This window comes from Herpailurus yagouaroundi, unplaced genomic scaffold, assembly GCF_014898765.1.
Source record: "Herpailurus yagouaroundi ecotype Mexico unplaced genomic scaffold, PumYag 161, whole genome shotgun sequence".
Taxonomy (NCBI): domain Eukaryota; kingdom Metazoa; phylum Chordata; class Mammalia; order Carnivora; family Felidae; genus Herpailurus; species Herpailurus yagouaroundi.
Window position 1 is genome coordinate 15,096,415 of NW_024412402.1, and position 25,352 is coordinate 15,121,766.

Consider the following 25,352-nt stretch of genomic DNA (forward strand, 5'->3'; position numbering starts at 1 on the left):
ATAAGGAGAGATAAAGTATTGGAATACAGGCAAGTGTCAACATCATTTTCAGTAGAGAACTTTGACTTCCATTCTGAGGATTTGAGACTTTAAGGCTCCCCCGTGGGGGGGGGGGGTGGCGGGCAGAAAGATAGTATCAGGCTTGTACTTAGAAAGATTGATGACAAGGGCACCTGGGTGACTCAGTTAGTTAAGTGTCCGACTTTGGCTCAGGTCATGATCTCCCTTGTTGGGCTCTGTGCTGACAGCTTGAACCTGGAGCCTGCTTCAGATTCTGTCTCTCCCTCTCTTTCTGCCCTTGCCCTGCTTGCACTCTGTCCCTGTCTCTTTTTCTCAAAAATAAATAATTTTAATTAATTAATTAATTAATTTTTAAAAATAGATCGAATGACAGAGATGGGAATGAGTACGAGACAGGGAAAGGAGATGAAAGAGACCACTTAAACGACTAGTGGAACCATCTAGGCAAGAGACCCTGGGTGGGGGAGGGGAGGGAAGGAAGGATGGGTTAAGAAGCTTTCCGCAGATAGAATCGATGTGAGCCGGTGACTCACTTTTTGCGGAGTGACACAGAAGACCTGGATTTGCAGGCTGGGAGATGAGGAATGGTAATGCCGCTGACGAGGGGTGGTAGTGGGAGGAGTTTCGGGAGGAAGGATGGTGAGCTCGGTTCTCAGTCTGAACTGAGACCTCTCTTTGGAGGGGTTGTCCACTCGGCCGCAGACTGTTGAGCTGAAGGGAGCAAGTGCGATCGGAGCCAGAAACAGACGGGGGAGTGAGTCTTCTGCTGCAAGGTACAGTTGAAGTTATGCAGGAGATGGTCCGGGCCGTGGGGAAGGACCAGACTTCAGGCGGAGTCAGCAAGAGAGAAACCAGCGTCTGAGGCCAGAAGAGGAATAGAAAGAGTTGTGTGGCATCACGGAGCGGAGAAGAGCGCTTCAGGAACAACACGGATCATCAGTGGCCTTCAAAGCACAGAGGCTAACACGACAAATGACAGGATAAGCTTACGGATGTGTGGAAAGTAGGAATTTAGGTATCCATTGGGTGGCACGTGTCAGTCAGGTCAGCTGATATGGGGCCACTCAGTGGTTGAGGGAATCTCATGGGCATTTTGATCACTGAGTGGGAGATTCATGTGGTTTTGGGTAGTTGGAGTGAGTTTCCTCCAGGTTAGAATTTTGTGCCCAGCCCTTGCTGAATGAAGCCCTCCTCAACAGCCTGTTACCAGTGGGGATGGAGAGTTTGGAGATGGATAAGGAGACCTCCTTTCCATTCTCGCACCTGGACTCGCCATGTGTCAAGATGTCCCTGATTGAAGGGAAAGACAGGAACCGAGCTGTCGTGACTGAGATGGACGTGTGCTAGGCATCGTCCACACTCTGGTATGTCTGTGAGCAAATTAGTTGAGGTTAGGGGTGGAGTTCCTGACCGTTCTTCCAGCAAAGTAATCCTAGAAGACAGTTTACTCCTTGGAGTACTTGGCTGTGGGTTGAAGTTGGCCTGAGTGAGAGGCAGCTACCCCAGAACGATGAGCACCCGAGTTTACCCTTCAGGAGCTTTCAGAGGCTTCCCCCCAGAGACCATATCCCGAGAATCTCCTAACCACCATTTCAAGACTCTGCTTTTCCAAGTGAAGAAAAGGAACATGGTTTCCCCTCTCCCCCAGGTGCGGTAGAGACCATGTGGGGGGGGGGGGGAGCGGTGGTCAGAGGATAAAATGGCAGAGTGAGAACTTGAAGAAATACTTCTTCTTTTTTTAATTTATCTTAGAGAGAATGAGAGAGGGAGAGGGGCAGAGGGAAAAAGAGAGAATCTTAAGCAGGCTCCACACTGAGCCTGCAGCCTGATGTGGGGCTTGAGCCCACGACCCTGGGATCAGGACCTGAGCCAAAATCAAGAGTCAGACGCTCAACCGACTGAGCCATCCAGGTGCTCCAAGAGCTTCTTTTTCAAAATCACAGTTATCATTAGTTTTGTAAGCAATATCTGTCTGAATTCTGTTTTAGGGGGAAGCAAAACACTGGGTCTTAACGTGTCTCCATACGTCCTCTGGTCACATTTGTCGTCCTTTTCTCTGTCTGGCCTCCTTTTTTTCTTCTCTCCATCAGTTTCCTTCAAAAGTTAGAGCATTGCACTCACCCCCTCCTTCCCCACTTGCTGGTTTGGGCTTTGGGCTTCCTTCCTTCTCTGCTGAGGATCCCCAGGTGCAAGGTTCTGCTGAGAGGGGCATGGTTTTCATTGCAAATGGGTCCGATGGGGCATCTGAGGTCACAGCTGGATCTTCATGCAAATGACAGTGTTCCCTACCCTGCGTGCCACTCACTTAGGGAAGGCTGGGATGGAGGGGCCCTCACAGCCTCAGATCTGGGCTGTCCCTGAAGCCTGACCCTGCTCTCTGACCGGAGTGGGTGAGGGGGCCCTCGGCTTCTCATCCCCCTACCCTTGTGCTTCTTTCTTTGCCTTTGCAGTTTCGTCCATGCTTCCCTTCCCATTCCCCCTGTCTCTTTCCCACTTAACCATGTCCTTTTCCATGTTTGTCCTTCCATTCTCTCAGGGCAAAGCAAACACTTGTTAGAACTTAACTTCATTTCCCCTCCCCTCGTTCTTTACGCCTATCCTGTTCCATCAAGAGCACAAACTAAGTGTCCAATAGTAAATAATTACAGCCTGTAAGCCTTGGCGTGGGTGGATTTGGTACTGTGGGATGTATACGGTGCCTGTTGGAGACGAATTTGGGTGGAGGGGACTATGGAATGTGAGAACTTCTGCTGTGTTCATCTTTCCCCTGGGCAGGGAAAGCAGAGAGTCACATGGCTTACAAGGAAATACTGTGCTGTGCCTGAGTGGCAAGTCAGAAGACCTTAAAAATAGGGATTATGGCACTTGCCGTTAGGAATGCCTTAAGAAATAATGCCTTAGTGAAATAATATGCATGTGACTGCTTTGAAAGTAGGATTATTCTTAACTATTTTTATGGGCACATATCTGCAAAAGAAAATGTCGGAACTAGTTATGCAGTGTGCATAAAAGGAGCTCGTGCTATTGGATGATCTGTAATGAGCCTTTCAGCTCTCAAATTCTGTTTTCCCTAGACAGTTCTTGGCATGTAATAGGGGCTCGAACGATATTTGGATGGATGGACAGACAGATGGTCGGATGGATGGATGAATATCTAAATGTCTAACTGCCCTACTTGCCCCTTCTATGTCATTTCACATTGCTTCCATTTCACATCAGCACCACCGCCCCCTCCTGGCCAGCAGCAGTATTACGGTGCAGTGAGTTCATAGCTGGGCCCTTTTCTCCCTGTTTCTCCCCAGCCCCTGACCCTGGCTCCCTGAGCTGGCTCCTTGGGACCCGTCTTTGGCCTTCAATCACTGACTGCCTGTCTTTCCTCCTCCTCCCCCCTTTCCACCCCACTCCCTCTCTCCATCTGCCCCTGCAGCACTGCCAGTAACTCAAACCGCAGCACGCCGGCCTGCTCCCCCATCCTCCGGAAACGGTCTCGCTCGCCAACCCCGCAGAGCCCGGACGGAGACACCATGGTGGAGAAGGGCTCAGACCACTCCTCGGACAAGTCCCCGTCCACGCCGGAGCAGGGCGTCCAGCGCAGCTGCTCCTCGCAGTCCGGCCGGAGTGGCGGCAAAAATTCCAAGGTGAGTCGGGCGCTGCCGGGACTCTGTACTTGCTCGTCAGCTGGCTGCGGGGAAGCCAGTGTTGGGGGTCAGTGAGGTAGACAACCCCTTCCTCGAGGGCCCTTGTGTCCGTGAGGCGAGGGTAGGACAGGCGGGGGAGACCCTAGTTTATCTTCTCAGTGGAGCACTCAGAGTGCCCCAAGCACTAGTTAAATGGTTCCACGGTGACTGTTGTCTCCCTTTGGGGTAGGGAGCCTCACGTGCCTTGAGATTTGGAGAAAGGGTGCTCTGGGGACCAGGAGGGGGTCATCCGTTTAGTTCTGCTTCCTTTTTTCAAATTCGGGGTAGAGGGGAGCATTATCTGGGAGGAGCACAGTGCCGGGAAGAGAGAGTCCTCAGGGAAGAGAGGGGTTTTTAACCTCCGCCCTGGCTATCACTCTGCCTCACCTTTGGTAATAACCCACTTGGTACTCATTTGGCCAGGAGGATGGTGACAGGGCCTCTCCATCCCCTGCAAGTGTCAGTGCCACCTGCCGAGGGCCTGGGCCTTTGCCTAAGGAAAGGCATAAAGTGAGCCCCAGGGGGGCCCGGACTACTTATGGGTCCCCAGAGATTTTCTTGTCCCCTCCTCAGTCCTTTGGGAAGCAGGAGGTGGTCTTTGCCTAGATGCTCCTTCAGAAAGCTTCTCTTTACTGCTGGACTCCTAGGCCCCGGGGAGGGGAAGGGGCCCCTGGGAGGCACGGGAGCTGGCTTCCCACCTGATTTGTCTTTTGATTTTCTTGTTCTTCCTCTTCTTCCCCACCATTTCCCAAATACCTCCTTTGCATGCATGGTCTTAGTCTCACAAGCGCCTCTCAAAAGTAAGCCATCTTTTGTCTCTGTCTTTGGTCTCCCCTCCGGTGTTGAATTGTCTGTAGCGCTCCGCACCCCTCCCTCTGCCCCCGCCCACTCTGGCCCATGTCTTGCTTGGTCCCTTTCCCAGAAGGGCCGGCCCCACTGCCCCCTGGCAGGCTGGCTTGAAGTTACAGAGGGACCATTCCTATTGCACCCAAAGTCGGAGAACAGACCCGTCCCCCATCTTCCCCTGTCTCTGCCTGCTCCCCAAATACCGCCTTGGGTTGGGAATCTGTTCCCTCCTTACATGGAGCCATCTAGAAGCAGAGTCCTGCCGGGGCTTAGTTTCATTGCTCTGGGGGAAGGGAAGCCCCATCCAGCTGGGCTTTGGGTCCTGATATACCCGCTTACACCTGCTTTAGTGGGTGAGACCAGAGTCCCCGGACGAGATGATTGAGGGTCACAGATTCCCATAGGTGAGTTCCCCGGTGTGGGAAAGTGACCTCAGGAGCTCTACCTGGCACCTTCTTCCCTCTGCCTGCCCACTGACAGCTGCTCAGCCTGGGCATCCCTCACGGCTTCCACCCACTGCCCAGCCCGGGGGCTTGTGGTATTCTTGGGATCCTGAAGTGTGATCAGATCGGAGCTATTCTTCCAGAAGGGCGTGGTACCAGGATCTGGAGGTCGATGGACATCGATAGTAGCCCCTGCCAGGCCCTGTAGAAACGCGACGAGGTCAGGGGGCAGTTCCAGAGTCTGCCCTGGCCCCCAGGATCTCAGAGGTCCGAAGAGAACTTGGAGGGAGTCCAGCGTGAGCAGTAGGTATTTTAGAACGGCAGGGCTCAGGAAATAACCCCCACAGGGGAAAAGGAGGTGGGATGTCGCCTGGAGAAGAAAAAGAGAGGGATGACTTAATAATAGTCTTGAGCCTCTGTAAGTGTCTTGGGGAGGAGGAGGGCGAACAGCTGTTCTCATTCCTGAGGGAAGAGCAAGAGACAACGGGGCTGAGCCCAGAGTCTGTGACCCTTCAGGCTCAAAGCACATCTTGGCTCTGAAGGCTTCACGTGGTGGTTGCCCGCTGTGGGCAGGGAAGGAGGAATTCTACCTGTGGGGAGTGAGGAGTGCTCCGTGGGGTCAGCACCCGCTCCCAGCCCCTCACAGCTCTGGCTGGCGAGAGGACACGTGTCGCTAGACCCAGGCATCGGGTTATGCTGTCTCTCTGGCTGTGTCTGAGCCGAAGCTGCGGGCTTCGTCTCCTCTCACCCCTATGCCAGCAGGGCGCTCGGTGAGCACGTTACTGATGGCTGTCAGCCACCACCCACAGAGGAGCCTCTTTTAGTCGGGTGCTGGGTTGAGGCGAGTAGTCCGTAAGGAGGATTTTTTAAAAATCTCCTAAGTGGTAGGTCTTCCTCGGGAAATGAGTAACGGGCCCGTGCCTGCCCCCCGGCAGCCTACAGGCTAGGAAGGGAAATAAGAAACCTTAAGAAACGTGCCTAGATTGTCCGGAAGCCAGACCCGACTCGTAGAGGCTCGTGTGTAGTTGGGGATGTTACACGTCAGAGGCTGGAGGACTCATAAATGAGTGGGGTGACGGGCGTGTTTCATGGAACTGGTCTGCTGAGCCAGGCTGGGACTCTGAGAGTCAGAATGAGGCGTTGTGAAGGGACCAAGAGTTGAATTCAAAGTTAGCCTTGGTCCCCCTCTCATGAGCTGAAGAGGGAGGGAGGTGCTGGGAAAGGGGGGGGTGTCTAGGTTTTCTTTCCCTTTGATGGGCTTCGGTGAGGCAGACACATAGTCCTCGAGTCCCTGGTTTGGGTGGATGCCTCCCCTCGGCCCCATTCTCCCACCAGTCACAGCTGTCACCACTGCCACCACCATCCTCCAAACGCCATTAGAACAGGACTGACTTGTGGGTGACGGGGGTGCCTTGCCAGCTCAGCGGGAAATGGTGGCAGCTGAGGTCGGTCTGGGAAACCAGTGTGTGTGAGGGACACACAGACTTCAGGAATTAGGTGCTACACAGGTCAGGGGCCTGGAGCGGAAAGCGAGGGAGAGCTGCAGAGGTGAGGTGAGGAGAGGTGGAGAGCGTGCTCCTGTGGTTAGGATACCCCCTCCCCCGGTTGGAACGTGGTCTCAGGTTGACCAGACGTATCCGTGGCAAAGGGCTCTGGTCGCCAGAGCTATTGTTGCTATTATGGCCACCAGGCCACCTCACCCCGTCTCCCATCCACCTCCTGGAGGAGATGACCTCGTATATTTTCCAGGCCGCCTGGAAAGTACTTCCACTTCTCCCTGGAGCCAGGCATGGGCGGTGTCTGCCTTGCCTTCTCAGGGCCTCCATTTCCTCGTATTAATATGGAGGGGTCAGACCAGGTGATCCGTAAGGCCCCTCTCCTGTGAGTGTGTAACTGTACTGCTGAGGCTGACCCTTCTGGGTGCAGCCCCGCCCAGAGCAGCGAGCTAGAAGATGTCAAGGCGGCCTTTCCTTCCTCTTCCCCAGACCCCTGGAGTTTGTGCAGCCACCCAGCTTCTGCTCTGTAGTACTGGCTTGCGGCCACTAAGGGGAGCCAGCGGCCGTTCCCCCGCTCCCGCCAGCTCCTGCTCTAGGACAGCCGCTGCGATGACCCCAGTAGGGGAGTCCTCCTGCGTTGGGTGTGCTCTGTCACCCGGCCCGTGGCTTCGCTGCAGCTTTTCCCCTTGACCTTTCTCCTTGTTTTCCAACCCTAATTTTTGTGGTTTTTTCTTTCCAGTATGACAGACTTAACCTGATCAAAGTAAGAAGTCTCTTTTATTTCGTACCCCCTATAAGTAGAGCTCCTCTCTTCCCCTCCTCTGGCCCCCCAGCCCCCACCTTCCCGACCCCAGGAGCCTTTGCACTGGGGAGATGTCTCTAGGGAAGGTGGGTCTGTTTCCAGAGGCCTCGTGTTCCTTTAGTGCTTGTTCTTTAGACCCCTTCTAGGAGGCAGTGGAACCGTCCTCTGCTCAGTTCCCTGTCCTGGGCAGCTCTGAGTACTTTTCCTGACTCCCCCCCTCCCCTTTTAGCCGAATCCATTCATAACCTGTCAGAGAAGCCTTGACCCCCACCCCCCTAGTTCTGTTTTTTCCATGCCTCTGGCCCTCTCTGCGAAGGAGGGGCATTTTAGAGAAGCGGCAATAGCAGACACCCTAACTTGTGTCCCTGGACGCCTCTGCTCTCTCCCTCCTCCCTTCCCAGGTCCGCGGCCCCTCTGGTTTCCCTGCCCCCATGAGCTGGGGACTCAGCCCTGGGAGAGTGAAGCCAGAGGATGAAATTTGCCTCCAGGAGGCTGGTCAGAGTTGAGGGACTCGTGCCCGCAGTGGGTATTCCTAGGAGCTACTATGGGTTTGACAGGGGGATGGGGTGGGGGGCGTTTTTCTTAGCGGTGACAGATGAGAAGCTGCCTGGAGATGGCTGATGAGGGTAGAGTGTCATGCTGAGGGACGGGACAGAAGCCCTCGCTCTGGCTGGTTCATTTCACACATTTCAGTACTTGGGAACACAGATTGTTATCCCCTCCCCCCTTTATGAACGAGCAAGTATTACACAAAAGTATCACACAGAAATGGGACACCGGTTCCCTGGTTGAGGCTCTTTGTCACTCTGAACGGATTCCAAAGGGACATCTGTCTGTGTGGCAGTACAGGAATACCTAAGGCAGGAGTGGGAACAGCACGTAAGAGTAATCATGAAGGATCTTGGGTCCCCCGCACCCAGCCCGATTTCATTCCTGCTGTCCCCTTTTCTCCCAGGGTCTAACACGAAGGCCAGGACAGGGGGGTGAGAAGCTAGGGGGCGGGTGACGGAGAGTTCTCTCAGCTGTGAAGCAGGTATCTGAGGGCCCGGCTTCGGTTTGGTGAAATGCCATGCCCTGTGATCTCAGAGACAGGACCCAGGAATGAAGACCTCACAAGGTACAAGTAAGGTCAGACACAGCCTCTTTGCCCCGTTCACTCGCCTCCAGAAATGGGTGGCTCTCGCCAAATGTTTACAGGCTCATGTTCAGATCGAGGTCCAGGATTCCCATGGGGCAACAGCTCCCTCAACAGTGCAATAGTTGGTTTTAAATATTCAGATTTGGCCCCTTTACCTGCTAAGACCTCTGGAATAGAGGAGAAGGTAAGGCCGTGGTTCGAGTGTGTGGCTTCCAGATGGGCCATAGTGATAGCCTTTGTTGGGAAATGACTACAGAGAGCATCTAGAGAGTTCTGGTGGAACGGGGGAGCTGGTGAGGAGGGGGCTGGTGGTCACATGACCACCCTCCTCCCAGCCAGACCTGCTCCCGGTGGACATTCTGAGACAGTGGCTGCCTTTTCCTCCCCTTATGAGTCGGGGCCCCTTCAACGAGGTGGGAGGGCAAAAGTTGCCACTTGTGCCCAGAATCCACACCTGTGTGTACAGTTGTTGACCAGCAGTTTCCCTGATGCAGTGATTCTTGGCTGGAATGACACCCTTGACAAGTTTTTTACAACCTGAAATACCCCATCCCCAATCTAAAACCATTGGATCAGCACCTCGCGGTTTTGGGGCCCAGGCAGGTATGCGTGCGTGTTCCTGTCCACCTGTCTAGCTTTCAGGTGGGATTAGAGACTGGAGGTAGACAAAGCACAAAGTTAGCCATCCCTCTTGCTCTAAAGAACTTTCGGTTGCCATGAAAACGAGTAACCTTTGCCCAGGGCAGGAAATGAACCAGCTCCTGAAGTCTGGAGCTGGGACGGAGTCTTGATTTTGTTGGGAACCGAGTTACAGCAGCACAGAGTGGGGAGGGACAACCAGCAATCATGTGCTTCAACTCTCCTCTCAGCGCAGAACCTCCCCAGGACCCCTTTGCCACCTGGGTCATCAGCCAGCTATTGAGCAGAAGGAGGAATTCACGCCTCTGCTCGCCGAGAGCGTAGTTGGAGGAAGTTTCCAGGCAGCCCCTTTTCTTCCTTTACCCGAAAGTCCCATCTTGCCTTCTGCAGAGGGGCTGACTTGGAGCGGAAGGCTGGGTTGGTCTCTCTCTGCACTTTGCTTCTGGTCAGGGCCCATTTGGGGACTGGGTCTCGGATGCCTGCAGCGTACCCCTCACCCCCATCAGAAAAACCTCATGATGGGGCTCCGACTCCCTTCCAGCTGAGCTCTGGCTGGTGCTGCCGCTGCCTGCCGCCCCGACCTCGGTGAGGTTTCCAGCATGGACTGCTCCCTGGGCCTCCTTTCTGGAGCTGTCTTGAGAAAGGAGGACCCCTCTCGAGCAGCCACATGGGAAGCATCCGGCTGCATTTGGATTCCTCCTCCCTGCCCGCCCTCTGCTGTCTGTGTAACCTTCCCTCTGGAGCCAGGAATACCCTGGCCATTCCCACCATCTCTTCCCAGACTAATTGTACTTTCTCTTATTTTGTCCTTTCAGAAAAGCCAGAGTTGGTATAACGTAAGTATCCCTGTTTCTCTTCTCGTCCGGGCACGTGGGAAGCGGGTGGTGGATGGAGGTGGTTGGGGAACGGAGAGGTGGCGAGGAGAGGTTTGGCCGCCCCGTGGGCTTGAGCAAGCTCAGGGGCCCCTGGCCAGCCCCCTCCCTGAAACACCAGATAGACTGTTTTTCCTGTGCAGGAGGACAGGACTGCTGGTGCGGGAGGATTTGATTCAGAGAGACCTGGGAAGGATGGCCCTCCCCTAGACTCCTGGACGGGGCTCTTCCAGCCCCAGTGGAGGGACCCAGCTGGGGGAGGCATCCAGAGACCAGACAGAATTCTGGGACTCGGACAGCCCCGGGGCCTGAACTCAGGGGCAAGGTTTCCTTCCTTCAGCCAAGACCTTTTGGGGGCAGTGCAGCCAGAAAACTTTCCCCCGTTAAGTAGAGAGGCTGTCCCGTCTAGGAGAATTTGACTTCTGCCTCAAGGCACACCTCAGTAGTCCCGAGGGGCATCTTCCTTCTAGAAGACGCCCGCTGCTCCTGGGTCTGTGATGGAGGCGTAGCCTGATGTCGTCCACGGCGGTGGCTCAGCCAGCTGCTGCAGACCCAGAAACTGTTTTGTGGGGTAAACAGTCCCTTCCGAGACCCCAACCCCCATCGCATAGACTGGGCTGCAGCAGTTTGAACTTTTTCCCCTGGAGAGCAGCCGGTTGGAGTCTCTCAGCTGGCCCCTGCCACCAAATTGTACTCTGCCCTCTGGAACTGCATAGTGGAGAGCCTGGCCTCGGGTCAGCTGTCTTTCCTGCTCCGAGTCTGCTGTTCCCCACACTCGAGTCTGATTGATCATGCAGGTACCACCTTCCCCAGCATCGGGCCGGGCCTCAGCAGGCTTCAGGGGGCGGGCAGCAAGTGTGGGAGAAGGTGGCTGTGAGTGACAGAACTTGTGGACACGGGGGTGGGGTGAGAGCAGAGAGGCTTGGGTTTCACGTAGGGACTTGGGTCGGGATCGCTTGTTGTGTACGTGCGGGCTGTGTTCCCACAGGGCTCAGTGATTCCCCCAGGTCAGGTACCTCTTGCTGCTCCGTGGGGAGCTGTGCCCCTCTAGCCTGGCACAGACAAGGCAGAGGTTGGGGGGCCTCGCTGACTGAGGCGGCCTGTGTCAGGGAAAAGCCAGCCCGTCCCCTCTCATTCCCAAGCCCTTCCCTGTGGACCCACCCCGGCGCTGCTTAGAGCTCACCTCCTGGAGGAGAGAGACGCTGCTTCTGTGAGGGAGGAGGGTGGGGGCCGCTTTCCTGCGAGCTGTGCAGGGGCTCCGGCGCCCCTTGCCTGACGAAACCTCCGCCCCAAAAAGTCGCATCCCCGAAAGGAACGGGAAGCGGGTGGCTGCAGACGTGCCAGACCATCGAAACTTCCGAATCTGGACATGCAAGTCCCCGTCTTGGTTGCCGGCCCCCACCCTCGCCTCTTCTCTCTCTGTCCCTCTCGCTCTCTTTCAGTCAGGCTTCTCTGTTCCACCTCACTTTTCCTCGCCTTGGCTCTTCCATCTGGCTCCTCCTCCCTCTCCCCTCGGACTCTCATTCTCTGGCCGGCTCTCCCTTCCTGTCTGCCACCGGCAGGTTCCCCACACTCTCCCCTCGGCACCTCCCCCTGGCCCCGCACGTCACTGCTGGCGGCTGAGGGAAGGACGGAAGCGGACGCTGCCTCTCGCAGGCCGGCTGGAAAGGCCAGCCACCACGTGAGGCCCAGAACTCAGGCGTTCCGGCGACAGATAAGTGGGAGATGGTAGAGGAGCCGGGCCGCCAGAGCCCTGCTTCCTGACCGATGCCCTGCGGCTGGAGACCCTCGCTGACCGCACGTTTCCCTCTGAAACGGGCCTCCACTCCATCTCGTCTCCCGGGCCTTCCTGGGACTCACAGATGGCCCGTGTCTCCTCCGGCCTCCACCCCTCACCCCGCATGAATCCCAGAAACATCATCTATCGACTCTCCCCTTGGCACGAGTCATCAGCTCACAGAGGCCAAGTGCACAGGGGGACTCTTTGCGGAGCAGCATTTAGCGTTCCTCCTGATGACCGCTCTCCTGGGCGCGTGCTTCCACTCTGGGGCTTCTTCCAGACCCCACGAGGCCCCTCCACAAATGTTTTCCTGTGGCTCCCCTTTCCTCTTCCCCCTGATCCAGCATTGCCAGACAGATGCGGTTCCTTGTCTGCCTTCCTCCCCGGCTTCCTCTGTGGAGGTCTGACACGGGGCAGGGACAGGCCACAGAATGGGATGATGTGTCAGAAGGACAGAGAAGGGCTAGGTGGACGCTGGGAGGACGAGGCAGAGCCGAGCAAAGGTTTGGACGCGGAGAGGTGACGAGGGACCTCCAGCCGGCCCGAGCCAGAGGTGTGGGGAGCTGTATCTAGGTGACCTTTCCACTTTGCCTCCGTGTGTTTTTACATCAGGAGGGAGATCAGTGGCTAGCATAGTGGGTAGAGCCCTGGAAAGGCTGGCTTCAGATAACCTGGGGTGAAAACCCTGCTTTCCTTCTGAGGCCGAGGCTGGTGCCTGGCCCACTTCTGGGTGTCTGTGGGGGAAGCCGGATGCTGCCTGTTCCACACAGCAGGTGTCGTGGCCGGGCCCCCCTCCCCCCACCCCGTCTCTGCCCGCTCCGATGGTACCAGTGTGCTCATTATCTGTAGCACGGACTTGAGCGTGACCGTTCCCCGAGTCACCGTTGCCCTGCCTCCATCAGGAAGAAGGCACCACCTGGGTGTTTCCCCAGAGCCACCTGGATCGATGCACACGGGTGTGGGGTGCCCTCATACCCCCAGTGCCTGCGTCCTTGGGTGGCTGGACACCCCCCTGCTGTGCGCCACGCATGTGCCTGTGCTCTCGCGTGCAGAGGCCCCATCAGGAAACTTCAGTTCAAACCGCTCCCCTCCTCTGCACTGCCCCCTGATAGTCCATTCATGGTTTTCCAGAAGACACCTACTGTGTTGCCCCATCCCCCCTGCTTATCTCTACTGACAACCCTCTTTGTAATCTGTCCCCTGACACTCGTGGTGGTGGCTGATGTGCCATCATTGACGGGATGGGCAAAGGCTCTGTAATCCCAGCTCTGGGGACAGTCACAAGAGTCCTGGTCAGATTCAGGAGTGGGGGGGGGGGGGGGCGGTCATCGCAGAGGTGCTGACCACCGAGAGAACATCTCAGGTTGTCGGAGTAGCTTGGGTGTGCTGATCCCCGCCCACTCCCAGCTCCCTCCCTTCCGCATTTTACTGTCTCGCCAGGGAAGACCTGTCAGCATGATGGCAGACCAACCGGGCCTAAAGAGTGGGCCCATGGCAAGAGGTGGCTAGGCCCTGAGACACGTGGAAAGGCTGAGGTGTGAGGGCTTCTGGTCTCTAGCCAGGGATATGACATGAAGGTCAAGAGTGGGATATGAAGGCAGTGCAATCCACAACTGCCCTAAGGCCCTCCCAGGCCTGTTTATATCTACGCTTTTTCCCCTCAACCCTTCCCCCTCTACTTACTTGACCAGACCAGCTTTGTTCACCAAGGCCCCCAGCCTGGGAGGCACAGCCCCTGGCAGACCTGAACCAGAGGGATGAGCAGAAACAGGGCTTTAGTTTCTGGAGGGAGCCAAGGGCAGAGTTGGGGGTGGAAGGGGTGTGGTCTGCCCCCCAAAAGATGGCACCTGCTGGGTACAGTCGGCTCGCATCTTGGAGGAAGCAGTCACAGCTCTCCTGTCTGGTGCCTCGCGTGGGCACAGGTACCGTCCTCTTCTGCGTCACCCCTTTCGTGGGGGTCAGTCGTCATGACAACCCAGGGAAGGAGCTTGTCTGAGGTCAGAGGTCAGGAGCCTAGACCCTGGTGGCTGGGAGAGACTCCGTGCCCAAGTTGCCCCATGCCCCTGGTCGGGGATGCTGGCTTTTTGGTGGCGAGGAAAGCGATTGCGCCGATCCTACAGAATGACTGACCAAGGAGGCCTGGCAGGCACGAGATTGAGAGCAAGAGAACAAAGCTCTGTGGGCATGAAACCGGGGACGTTAGGGGGACAGTGTAGAAAATGGAGGGTCTGAGAGACGACCTGCTGACAGCCTCGGCAGCCTGTTCTTTCCAGGTGGGGCCACCTGTCCTTCCTTCAGCTCTGCCCGTCTGTCCGTACCTGTTTACCCATGGTCTCCAAGAGTCTTCCTGACCTCTGCTCCCGACCCCCACCCTTCACCTTCTCTAGAATGGTCCCGTCTCTCCTGATGAGAACCCCTCCCAGTCCTACCCCCTCCTTGACTTTCTGCACGATGCCGTCCTGCCCCCATCTCTCTCCTCTCTGTTCATTGCCTCCCCCTGTCTCCTACATCTGGTTTCTCCCTACCTGCACTTGGCTGAAGGGCCGGGATTTCCTTTGAGGGTCTTAATTGAATTCTTCCCAGGTGAGGCCAGGACTCCTCCAAAATCCATCTGTTTTTTTTCCTGGGCTCCTCCACCCCTTCCCTCCCCGTGTCATACCCAGGGAGGGGGTACCACTTGGTCCCAGCTCCCAGTGTTTGCCATAGAGTTAATGTTTAGCTCGGGGTCATTTCCCTTGTCTCAGGCCCAAGCTGCCTGACGTCCTGCCTTGCCCAGCCCAGCCCATTGTCGGGGGTGTAGGAGACAAAGGCTGAGCGCTGAGACTTGTCTCCTAAGAGTTATCTCTCTGGGTGTATCCTGCCTATGCCTCACCCGACCGACCGAGGTCATCCCTTTGTTTGGCCTGCAGCCATAAACAAACGTTTCTGGGCAATTACTGTAAGGATGCAGCTTTCGTGGGTGTAGGTACTGCCTAGATCTTGGGGTCTGGTATGGCCCAGGAGAGAGGCATTCTGGTCACCCTGCAAAATGGAACTACTCGGTTCTCCTGCTACACCGCAGAGGGTAGGGCTGACACACACAGGCCAGAGAGAAGCTCGGGTGTATGGTTTGAAGAGCGTAGACAGGGACTGGGCACCAGGAAGCCATGCACGTATTACTGGGTCTGTGTGGCTGTGCACACAGAAGATGCGACGTAAACAGGAACAGTTCTAGAAGTGTATGAGGAATGCGATCGTTTGGTAAACAGATTTGGAGCAGCAGACATCTGGAACGCGTCATGCTCAGTGCTGTAGAAGATAGAGGGCTGTTTGAGGTTTAGACCCCTCCTGGGGAGGACAGCGCTTTGATGAAGCTACCTGCCTACGCTTGTGACAGGTGGAGGCCGTGGGACTGTGTCCGGTGTGCAGATGCTAAAGACCGGGAGATAGGAGTTTGGGAAAGGAGTCAAGCTCTGCTTTCTCCAAAACCTTTTAACCGGGAAACCCTGGGCTCCTCAGAGTCCGAATCTTCGGTTTGGGAGTCAAGCATCTCCATCTTTAATGCATTCCTGTAGTCCTTCTAAAGCATGCTTATATTTGAGTGCCGCTGGCTCTAACCTCGGACACTCCTAGTCCAGAGGGCCCCCCTTCATCATGTGCAGACTTGGGACCCCTGAGGCAGACACAGTGGGCATAGCTGTGGGGCATGGGGCAGGTACCCCATTTGTTTCAGAGGTCTGACTCTTCCTGGGGTCCCAAGTCAAGTCTTCCCAGTCCCAGGGCTATCTCTTCGCTGCCCCCGCTTCTGCCTGGACCCCTTCCTGGCCCCATTGGCTTCAGCTCCCAAGATCCCAAGGATCTTGATAATCCTTTAGCCAAAGTTCTTTGACTATTTTAAATTAAAATGGGTGAGCCATGTCTCCTTTTGACCCCGGGGTCAGATTCTCTGCTCTTAGCATTGCTACTTGGTCCTCAAGGTCTGAGGAGCTGCCTGGGAATCCTTTTGGCCTTCGGTCCCCCTCCTGCCAGTGCTGGAGGCAGGGCAGGGTCCCCGGAGCTGGTGACGTCAGCTTCTCCAGGCGATCTGCCCGACTTCTCCCTCCCGGCATATCTACAGTGCGAAGAGTCCAGCTTCCCGACCTCCTGCTGCCCCTGCGCACAGGGTAGTTGGTGGGCCGGTGGGTCAGTGAGAGGAGAGTGCGCTCCCAAAGTCCCTGGCTGTTAGAGTCTCCAATTTCAGATTTCACCACAGCAGCAGTGCTCCTGGCACCTCCCCTACCCCCTCCCCCACCAGGAGCCCCGGCCAGCTACTTTCCATTGCAGGAAACATCTGCTGGGGAGGCCAGGCTAGGCCGGGGGGTTACTGGAGGACGTTGGCCAGTACCGTCACCCAGATCCTGTAACTTGAAGCATGTGGAGGGCTCTGGCCCTGCCCTCCCACCCACCCTGCCTCCCTCCTGCCACGGGCGGGCGACTCTAACAAAGAAGTTGTTTGCTGGGCAGCTAAGCAGAGCACGGTCTGGGAGGAAAGGGGTGTGTGTAGGGGTGGGGGTGAGAGCAGGCCTTGTTGCCACAGCCAGTGGTGGCCGCTCTGCCTGGGAGAGGGCCGTGAGTCATAGGGACCGGCGCCCGCCCAGGGAAGAGATTGCACGGTGAACAGCCCGCCTTATGGGACAGGCCAGACAGAGCTGGGAAACTGGGAGTTCATTCTCTCCTGGGAGTTTCTGACCAACTATGAGCTGTGTGTGAGTAACCGGCGGGGTGCACCTGTGCACCTGGCTGTGGAGTCATCCTCTTCCTGTGCAGTCTGTCTGTCCTCCAGGAGCCTGCTTGTTCAGAGCCCTCAGCTGGCCCTGTGCACCTGCCGTGTGTCTGCGTCGTCTGGCCCCTGCCTGCCTCTTGAAGTGGCTGTCCGCATTGACTAGAGGAGGGGCTTCCCCACATCCCCTCTGGGTCACCCTCAGCCCAACAACCGGCCACACTGTGGGAGCCAAAGTGGGACAAAGCAAAACCTGGCCATGGGAGACTGGCTGGCCAGCCTGTCCCAGGAACCATGCGGACTACACCCTCCCACTCGTGAGGTTCCGTGCTGAGAGCAGAGCTCTAGGAGGGAAAAGGAGGCCGGGCAGGGTCACGAAGGCTCTCTGCCAAGCCACCAGAGGTTGCCCATCTGTGTCCAGCCCAGACAAGACGGACTGTTTTCATCCTGAGGGAATCAGAGCTCAAGGAGCGGGGCTCCACTGGGAGGCAGAGCCGTGGGGAGCAATGGAATCTCTGACGGAGTCTGGGGTCCTCTGGAGCCTCCTGCTGGAGCAGGATAGCCAGCCTTTGCAGTGGTACCTGAAGAAGTTTCCAGATACGCCTGCTGGTGCAGAGCTCTGCTTTGGGCACGGATCTGAGGAAATCCCAGCCGTGAGTGTGCCTCCCAGCCCCTCCGGGCCTGAGTGACATTCCGCTGGGCCTTTGTAATTCGTCACTTGGCCCCAGATCACCCAAGGGCCCTAGATCTTGATAATCCTTGAGCCAAAGTTCTTTGACGATTTTAAATTAAAATAGGTGAGCCATGGCTCACTTTGGAGAAGATTGCTTTAAGAGTGGGCTGGGGGGGTGGCGGGGAGCAGAGGGTCAGGTCTCTTGTGTCACAAGGATCTGTGGTGGCAGGTCGTCCTACCGTGTATTTACTTAGAGTCTAGGAGGCAAAGGCGGCCGCCATCCACACCGGCAGCCAGCCAGGAAGAAATCGGAGCATTTGTATGCAAGACCAAGTTGAGGAGTCCCTACACCCAAGCCACTTGTTGTAGAACTGGCCGAGGTCAGAGGTCAAGGCGGGATTTGCCCTCCCCCTCCCTACAGCTGCAGCTTTGTTCCGAGGAGAGGGGAGGAGTGGCTCCCTCCCTTTGCCAGAGGTTTGGTGTGGAGATTATGGCCAGACACCGTGCACTGTGCACCTCTGTAAAATGCCCGAGTTCCCAGTGGATGTGAGGGAAATCCGGGTGAGGGAGCACTGTGGAAAGCCCATTAGGAATAGGAACACTTCTGGGCTTCAGGTAACTGGATGCCTGATGCCCGCTTTCACCTGCAGGGGGTTCGGGGCCATCTGGTAGGCTGGTCCTCAGGCTGATAACTGGGTTGTGGTAATGAAGACCTGCTTGATCGTTGCATTCATTTAAAAACAATTAATCGTGGTAAGGAACATAAAATGTTCCATCTTAAGTATTTCTCAGTTCAGTAGCATTAAGTGCATTCACGCTGTGCTGCCACAAATTTCCAGAACTTCTTCCCCTTGAAAAACTGAAACTTTACTACCACACCCCTGGACAAAAAGACCCACTCGTGGGCCTGAAAGGCTAGCGGGGGCCCCAAAGCAGGTGAACATTTCATCCGCAAGAGAGCGTGCTCTGCTGGGGCATCCTGTCGTTTCCTTCTTGGCACCGAGATCCTGAGACAACATGGAGCCGTGACTCCGACCAGGGGCTCTGGTTCGGACCACCTTGGTTCGTGCTCTCCTCTCCCACTTGGTAACCACATACTTTGGACAAGTTGCTTAACCTCTCTGTGCCTCAGCTTCCTAGTGTGTAAAATGGAATAATGAAAACAATCTGTGGCCAAATGAAATGATGTATATGAAGGGCTAATAATGACAATGCTTGGTACATGGTAATAACTCATTTTGTATTAGCCTAACTATAGCTCTAGAAGGGGCGCCTGGGTGGCTCAGTCGGTGAAGCATCTGACTCAGTTTTTGGTTCAAGCCCTGCGCCCGGCCCCGCACTGACAGCTGGAGCCTGATGGGGATTCTCTCTTTCCCTCTCTCTCTCTCTCTCTCTCTCTCTCTCTCTCTCTCTGCCCCTCCCACACTCATGCATGAGCTTGTGCGTTCTCTCTCTCAAAGTAGATGAATACACTGAAAAAAAAAAAAAAAGAAGGTCAGACATAATTAGGAACTTACTGATGATCAGGTGGTCAAGCAGGGGTTTTCATTGTGCAGGCTCTGTTCTGCAAGGCCAGGCAGCCAGTTAGATTGGATATCTCAGTATTGGTTTGGAGCTATCATATAGGCCAGAGGAGTGTTATATTGGGAGGTCTTTGCTAGCCACGGGAGAGGTTGGCTTCTAGACACTCACTCCCAATGGCCCTGATACTTGGTTCAAACACACGGCAGGTGTTTTTTGCAGTTTGGGCTTCTGCAGCATAGCATTGCCTGGGGGGAGGGAGGTAGCACAGCATCCACTGGAAATCTCTTCCAGAAATCCTCCCCAAACTGAAGTCCTGTCATTACGTCTCCTTCAACTTCCTGTGATATTCCTCTTCCCTCTGGCACAAAAGCCATTGAGCCACTTAGCTCAGGTAGTCAACTGCAGGCTCTGAATGTGGTCGGGCCACAGCCTGAGTTTGCTCACAGGCCAGCGAGCTTCACAGAAAGTCAAAAACGAACAGTCTAAGGTGCATTTCATTGCAATTCATTGCACCCAGCTGTATGTCAGTGGATTCCCAGGGAAGTGGCTGAGAGCGTGTAAATGGCCAAGATCTATCTGTCGCCATCATCAGGACAATCTGTGTGCACCCGTGCACTCCTGGCATAAGTAGGTCAGTGAACCTCCTGGGTGGAGTACACATGTTTCTCTGTCGCAATGCATGGCTCTTCCTGGGTTGTGCACCTGTCTTCTTGTATCATCCTCGGGTACCTTTTTTTTTTTTTTTTAATTTTTCATTTTAATCTTAAGATTGTAAGTTTGGAAAGATCAGGATTCCTGTCTGTTCAACTGGCTGATGGAATTTCCATGGAGGATTTGCTAAGGTAGTTTATGGGTATGAGTCTGCACGGAGGCACCCAAAAAGCTAGGTGGGCACAGGGTCACCTGGTGGCACCAGTGATGGGAGGTGAGCTCAGGACCAGGAATCCAGAAAGCTGCCCCTGACCAGCTGGAGAAACCTTGGGGAGGGGTCTCCTCTCTGGCCTTTGTTTCCTCATCAGTAATGGAAGTGTTGGAGTGGAGAGTCTTGTAAAGGGTGGGGAGGGAATGAAGGCTGCGTGCCTCTAGTTGCCAGGTGTGCTTTTAAATTCTCTACCTGTGTGCTTCCCCTAGTACTAGCTTCACGGGTTTTTTAAAATCCAGTCTTGGTAAAGTGCAGGTCTTCTCCCTGCCCCGTTTTCCTGAGATATAATTGAGATGTCACATTGATATAGTCCTCCGTTTTGATTTCTTTTTTTTTCTTGTTGTGAATTTCACACACGGCCAAGTACTTACTGTATTAGTCATGATAACCACTTCGGAGGGATGCACTGAGTACCGTCATATTCTGGGTCCTCCCGGGGGGCTGAGGGAGCCCTTCTGGGCCCCTGTTTCACTGTCAAGGTGGTACTTCCTGGTGGCAGAAGGCAGGACAGCAATAGCTCTCATGGTGGGTCCCAGGAAGCTCCCTGGACGTGTCCCTCCTTCTTTTCTCTTCTTGGGATGTAATGTGGGCCCTGCTTCGTCTGTTTGACGTTCTTGCGTCGATGGCCACTTTTTCGGTGGCAGATTCTCTCCGCGGTGTTTTTCCATAATACCGAAGCTCCCTTTGCCTAACCTGGCCGCTTAGGGTCTGTGGGATAACAGGGCCTCATCTTTGCCTTTTAAACACGTAAGCAGGTGCTTTTCCTGCATCTGCCTCCCCAGCCCCACAGAACCTGGAAGCATCCTGCTAACCTTGGCCATTGTCGTGCAGGTATTAAGCCCAACTTACAAGCAGAGAAATGAAGACTTCAGAAAGCTCTTTAAGCAACTTCCAGACACGGAGCGCCTCATTGTTGGTGAGCTGGGAGACCTGGGGATGGAGGGCAGGGGGCAAGAAGGAAGTCTGGGATCCCAAGGACAGCGCTCAGGCTGCTTCTGTCTTGAGGTTGCCCACATAAAAGCCAGCCCAAGCGAGAACATCTGTCCGGGAGCAGGGAGAGAAGATGTCCAGAGCGCCGACCCCGGTGGTTGTGGCTCAGGGCTAAGTACCATGTGTGTGGTGGCCTTGACAGAAAGCCCAACCTAGAAGGAGTCTCTGCCATTCTTAACCTCTGTAGATGGCCCAGCGGTGAAAGGTTGGGGTAACTGTGTAGGGGAGGGGTATTCCTTGACTTAAAAAAAAAATTTTTTTTGTAGTGTTTATTTTGAGAGAGAGAGAGCACGAGCAGGGGAGGGGCAGAGCAAGAGAATCCCAAGAAGGCTCCATGCTGTCAGTGCAGAGCCCCACGCAGAGCTCAGTCTCATAAAGCGTGAGGTTATGACCTGAGCTGAAATCAAGAGTCGGACGCTTAACCGACTGAGCCACCCAGGCACCCCGTGGCCTTTTCTACCTCCGACGTCTTTGCCCCGCCTCTGCCATCTCATCCATTCCTCTGCCTCCAGGCGGAAGCACGGTGATTTTTCAAATCACATGAGACACCAGGGACTCCCTTGGCCACTAGTTCAAGGGTCTCACCCACCTAGTGAGCCTAGTGAGTGGGAGGCAGTTGGGCTCCCCCAGTGCTGGTGGAGGGCGGGCATGCTTAACTTGTAGTGCTTCGCTGAAGATGCGTCCCGTCTCTGAGCTCTCTGCCCCCCATCCTACCACAGATTACTCATGTGCACTCCAAAGAGACATTCTTCTTCAGGGCCGACTCTACCTCTCTGAAAATTGGATCTGCTTCTACAGCAACATCTTCCGCTGGGAAACTCTGGTAAAGACCTGGGGCTTGCCTCCGGGGTTGTCCCCTTGGCTGTGACTGAACAAGCTGCCCCCACCTGCCCCTTTTTGTTGACTTCATGCTCCACCCACACCTTTGCACAATTCCTAAATGTACAGGCCGAGTCTTGAGGGATAGACCTCCTCTACCACGTCTTCCCCTCCCTCCCTCCCTCCCTCCTGGGTGAGGAAGAGAGTGTGGGAGCATTTGCTTTCGGCAAATGCAGTTAAGTATTCTGCAAGGCGTAGGATAGTTGAGTAAAAGGAACATTGGCCTCAGAACTGGCTTGTACGTTATCTGCGTTCTCCACCTAGTGAGCTGTGTGCTACTAGCTTTGCTCTTTCTCTATTTCCTTATCTTAGGAGATAAAGTGGGAAGGGTAAACTGGGTGACTTTTATGGTTGCATCCAGTGCCGGTGTTCTGTGTTTCTGTAAGTGGCAAGTAGCACGGGGCCTCTGCACGTTAATCGGACTGTGTAGACTTGAGAAAGAAGGCTCCCTGCACCAGGAGCTGAGGCACCCTTGGGCTCTAGGCGAGGCTCAGCCACCACGTCGCCCTGTGGCCTCCGTGAAGTAGGGGGCTAAACCAGATGATCTCTGAGGAGGTCCCTTCTAGGTTTAGAAATACGTAGACTGACACGTGATCTCCCCTCTCTGAACTGGGGCCGTGCGAATGCTCACTGCCGACTCAGTTAATGTCTTCTCTCCTTATCCACCCTCCCTTCCCTGTGGGGTGCCAGCTGACTGTCCGTTTGAAAGACATCTGCTCCATGACTAAAGAAAAAACAGCTCGCCTCATTCCCAACGCCATCCAAGTTTGCACTGACTCAGAAAAGGTAAGTGGAGTCCGACCTTGGACTTTCTGCTCCCCGCTGCCCCTGTCCCCAAGCCTCGCACTTCTGTCCCTCAGTTGCATGAATATGGAAGCCAGTAGGATGGCAGCGACGGATGGTCAGGTGATGCCGATCGTGGGGGTCGCCTCCACTGGGTCAGGGTGTTTGGATTCTGAGCAGGGGTGAAGATGGAATGGCTGAACGTTGCACTTGGAGCCGGAACACTTAAATTTGAGTCCCGTAACCGTAGGTGTGTTCCATTGCCTCTCTCAACCTAAGTTTTCCCATGTATAAAATGGAGCCAGCCATTCCTATAACACTCTTGAAATGACATCACATATTTGGAAACACTAAATCGTGAAGCGTTGTACACATGTAAGATGTTATTATATATCCGTGTAGAGCTCATCAAAAGGGATGAGAGTCAGGGGCGCTTGGGTGGCTCAGTCGGTTGAGCGTCCCACTTCTGCTCAGGTCACGATCTCGCCGTGGCGAGTTCGAGCCCCGCGTCGGGCTCTGTGCTGACAGCTCGGAGCCTGGAGCCTGCTTCGGATTCTGTGTCTCCCTCTCTGTCTGCCCCTCCCCTGCTCATGCTGTGTCTCTGTCTGTCTCAAAAATAAATATAAACATAAAAAAAAAAAATATTTAAAAAAATAAATAAAAAAGGGATGAGAGTCTGGTAGGAAATGGATTCGGCACATCAGGATGGGGAAAATGTGGTCGGTAACATTTAGGGCAGAGAAAACACTGTGATCTTTGATCTTTAACCAGAGCCTGAAGACTGATCGCTTCAGGGCTAGGGGTGGACCAGGCTTCTGCTGAACACAGGTCCGCCATGCCCTTGGACTGAGGCAGTTCAGTGGCAACAACCATGAGACTTTGGGGTCAGATGGTGTTTGGTTTGAATTCTGTTTTTTCTCATGAATCAGCTTTGTGATTACAGACGTCACCTGATCCCCACCAGCCTGTTTATTAGGTATTAGCAGTTACGTTTATTTTCCAAGGCTTTTGTGTGATTAAAATGAAGCAGCAGCATTTGGGAAGCACCTGGATCGTGTTCAGTACCATCTGGTTTCCCATCATTTCCCTCCCGCACGTTATACAGGGTCCCCACTAATGTGTAAGCACAAAGAGCAGGAGTCCCTCCCTGTCCTGATTGCTGTTGTATCCCAAATGTGTAAAATCGTACCCAGCACGTACCACATTCAGTTATTTGTTGACTTAATATTGAAAGGGTGAGTGGGTTAGTGGGTTTGTCTTCTCAAGGGCCAGTTCACAGCTCACCACTTAATAACCCAGTTCTAGCCGGTAGTTGAAAGAAGCTTCTTTGGAGGTGGAAAGAAAAAGAAGCTTTTATGGAGGTGAAAACCTCCACCCAGAGAGAGAAGCACTTAGCATTTAGCATTTAACATGGGTGAATGAAGGACTTGGTGACAGTGAGGACTTAGGGGGTCCCAGGTACACAGACCCCGAGGATTCATCCCCATCGCGAGAGTGCCCTGGTGTCATGGTCACAGATAACTGTAGCATTTGGGGATGAATTCAGCAGCTTCTTTGTTTATTTTTGTTCTATTTTAATTAATTAATTTTAATGTTTGTTTTTGAGAGAGACAGATAGAGTGTGAATGGGGGAGGGGCAGAGAGAGAGAGAGGGAGACACAGAATCTGAAACACCCTCCAGCTTTGAGCTGTCAGCACAGAGCCTGACGCGGGGCTTGAACTCAGCAACCATCAGATCGTGACCTGAGCTGAACGGTCGGACACTTGACCGACTAAGCCACCCAGGTGCCCCAGCAGCTTCTTTTTTTTTTTTTTTTTTTTTTTTTTTAAAGGATGAAGCGCCCTGTCTCCTCCATTCATTATATCCTGAGTCTTACCAGATATTTCTTGCTGTTTTCCCCAAATCTAGCACTTTTTCACTTCATTTGGAGCCCGGGATAGGACGTACATGATGATGTTCCGGCTCTGGCAGAACGCACTCCTCGAAAAGGTAAGTGCCGCCCAACTCCTTCCTTCAGCCTCAGCATGCATGCACATCCGTCTGGAATGCTCTTTCCCCCGAGGTGGGGGCCCCACCGAGAGATTGCTCTTACTGGGACATTGGCTTGCTCCAAAGCCGCCCACGTGGTTCGGGAAAGCCCCCCAGACTCGGGGTGAGTTACGTCTTCTCCCACACGTGGTGCTGTGTGAGCAGCCTCGTCGCTGTCTGCACCGAGGCCTTCCTGGACCTCAGACACTTCAGTCCCACTGTTGTAAAATGTGCCAGCATTTGTTTTAGTCAGGAATGGTGAGACACACAGAGGTGGAGGTGACTGTTAGGAAAGGATCAGTTTTCAGGCTTACGGGTGCCTAGAGGCAGAGGTGCATCCCACCATGCAGAAACACACGGGGAAGTGCCAGCCGGCGTCAGCCAGGAGGCAGAGAGAGCAAGGGGGAAAGCATGCCAGAGCTTTTATTGTGATTTTTTTTTTGCAGGAAGCAATAGGTGAGGCAGGGTAAGCAGGCGGACAGGTTGAGGATCAGCTACTTTGAATAATTCCATCTGGCTTCAGGGCACAGAGACTGTCTCTGGGTGCCTGGTACCTGTCCCTGGGGTACGTAAAGCTGCATACTAGGGACCTGGACTGTAAGAGCTGGAAAAGAAGGTGGTATCCACCTCGGATTGGTCAGTCGCGTGTGAAAGATGCACTTCAGGCACGTGATTTTCTATTTCCAGGAATTACCTAAGCCCAGGAGGGGCAGTCCCTCCCCAGTGAGCAAGGCCTCAGATCCCGGAGCATCAAAAATACAGAAAATAGGGGGCGTCTGGGTGGCTCAGTGGGTTAAGCGGCCGACTTCGGCTCAGGTCATGATCTCGCGGTCCGTGAGTTCGAGCCCTGCGTCGGGCTCTGTGCTGACAGCTCGGAGCCTTGAGCCTGTTTCAGATTCTCTGTCTCCCTTTCTCTCTGACCCTCCTCCATTCATGCTCTCTCTCTGTCTCAAAAATAAATAAACGTTAAAAAAATAAATAAATAAAATAAATAAGTAAATAAATAAACGTTAAAAAAAATACAGAAAATAGGGAAATAGAGTTAATACAGCCACAAGTTTGACTGCTTGAGTGTCTGAAGGACACTGAGGGGACACAGA

The 25,352-nt window shown here is 54.5% G+C and overlaps 1 protein-coding gene across 21 annotated transcripts in view; it reads left to right on the top strand.

The window, feature by feature from the left end:
- GRAMD1B (GRAM domain containing 1B) overlaps positions 1-25,352 on the top strand; it is a 246,331-nt gene that overhangs the window by 195,876 nt on the left and 25,103 nt on the right. For 13 of the 21 annotated variants that reach the window (XM_040483360.1, XM_040483348.1, XM_040483347.1 and 10 more), the window contains 8 exons: positions 3,449-3,659; positions 4,478-4,498; positions 7,223-7,246; positions 9,878-9,898; positions 20,403-20,487; positions 21,281-21,384; positions 22,131-22,226; positions 24,133-24,213. In XM_040483360.1, the coding sequence (XP_040339294.1) occupies positions 3,449-3,659; positions 4,478-4,498; positions 7,223-7,246; positions 9,878-9,898; positions 20,403-20,487; positions 21,281-21,384; positions 22,131-22,226; positions 24,133-24,213 (643 nt within the window). Of the gene's footprint in view, positions 1-1,361; positions 1,386-3,448; positions 3,660-4,477; positions 4,499-7,222; positions 7,247-9,877; positions 9,899-16,291; positions 17,106-20,402; positions 20,488-21,280; positions 21,385-22,130; positions 22,227-24,132; positions 24,214-25,352 lie in introns of those variants that run through there. The other 8 variants (XM_040483351.1, XM_040483355.1, XM_040483352.1 and 5 more) reach the window with 4 other exon arrangements.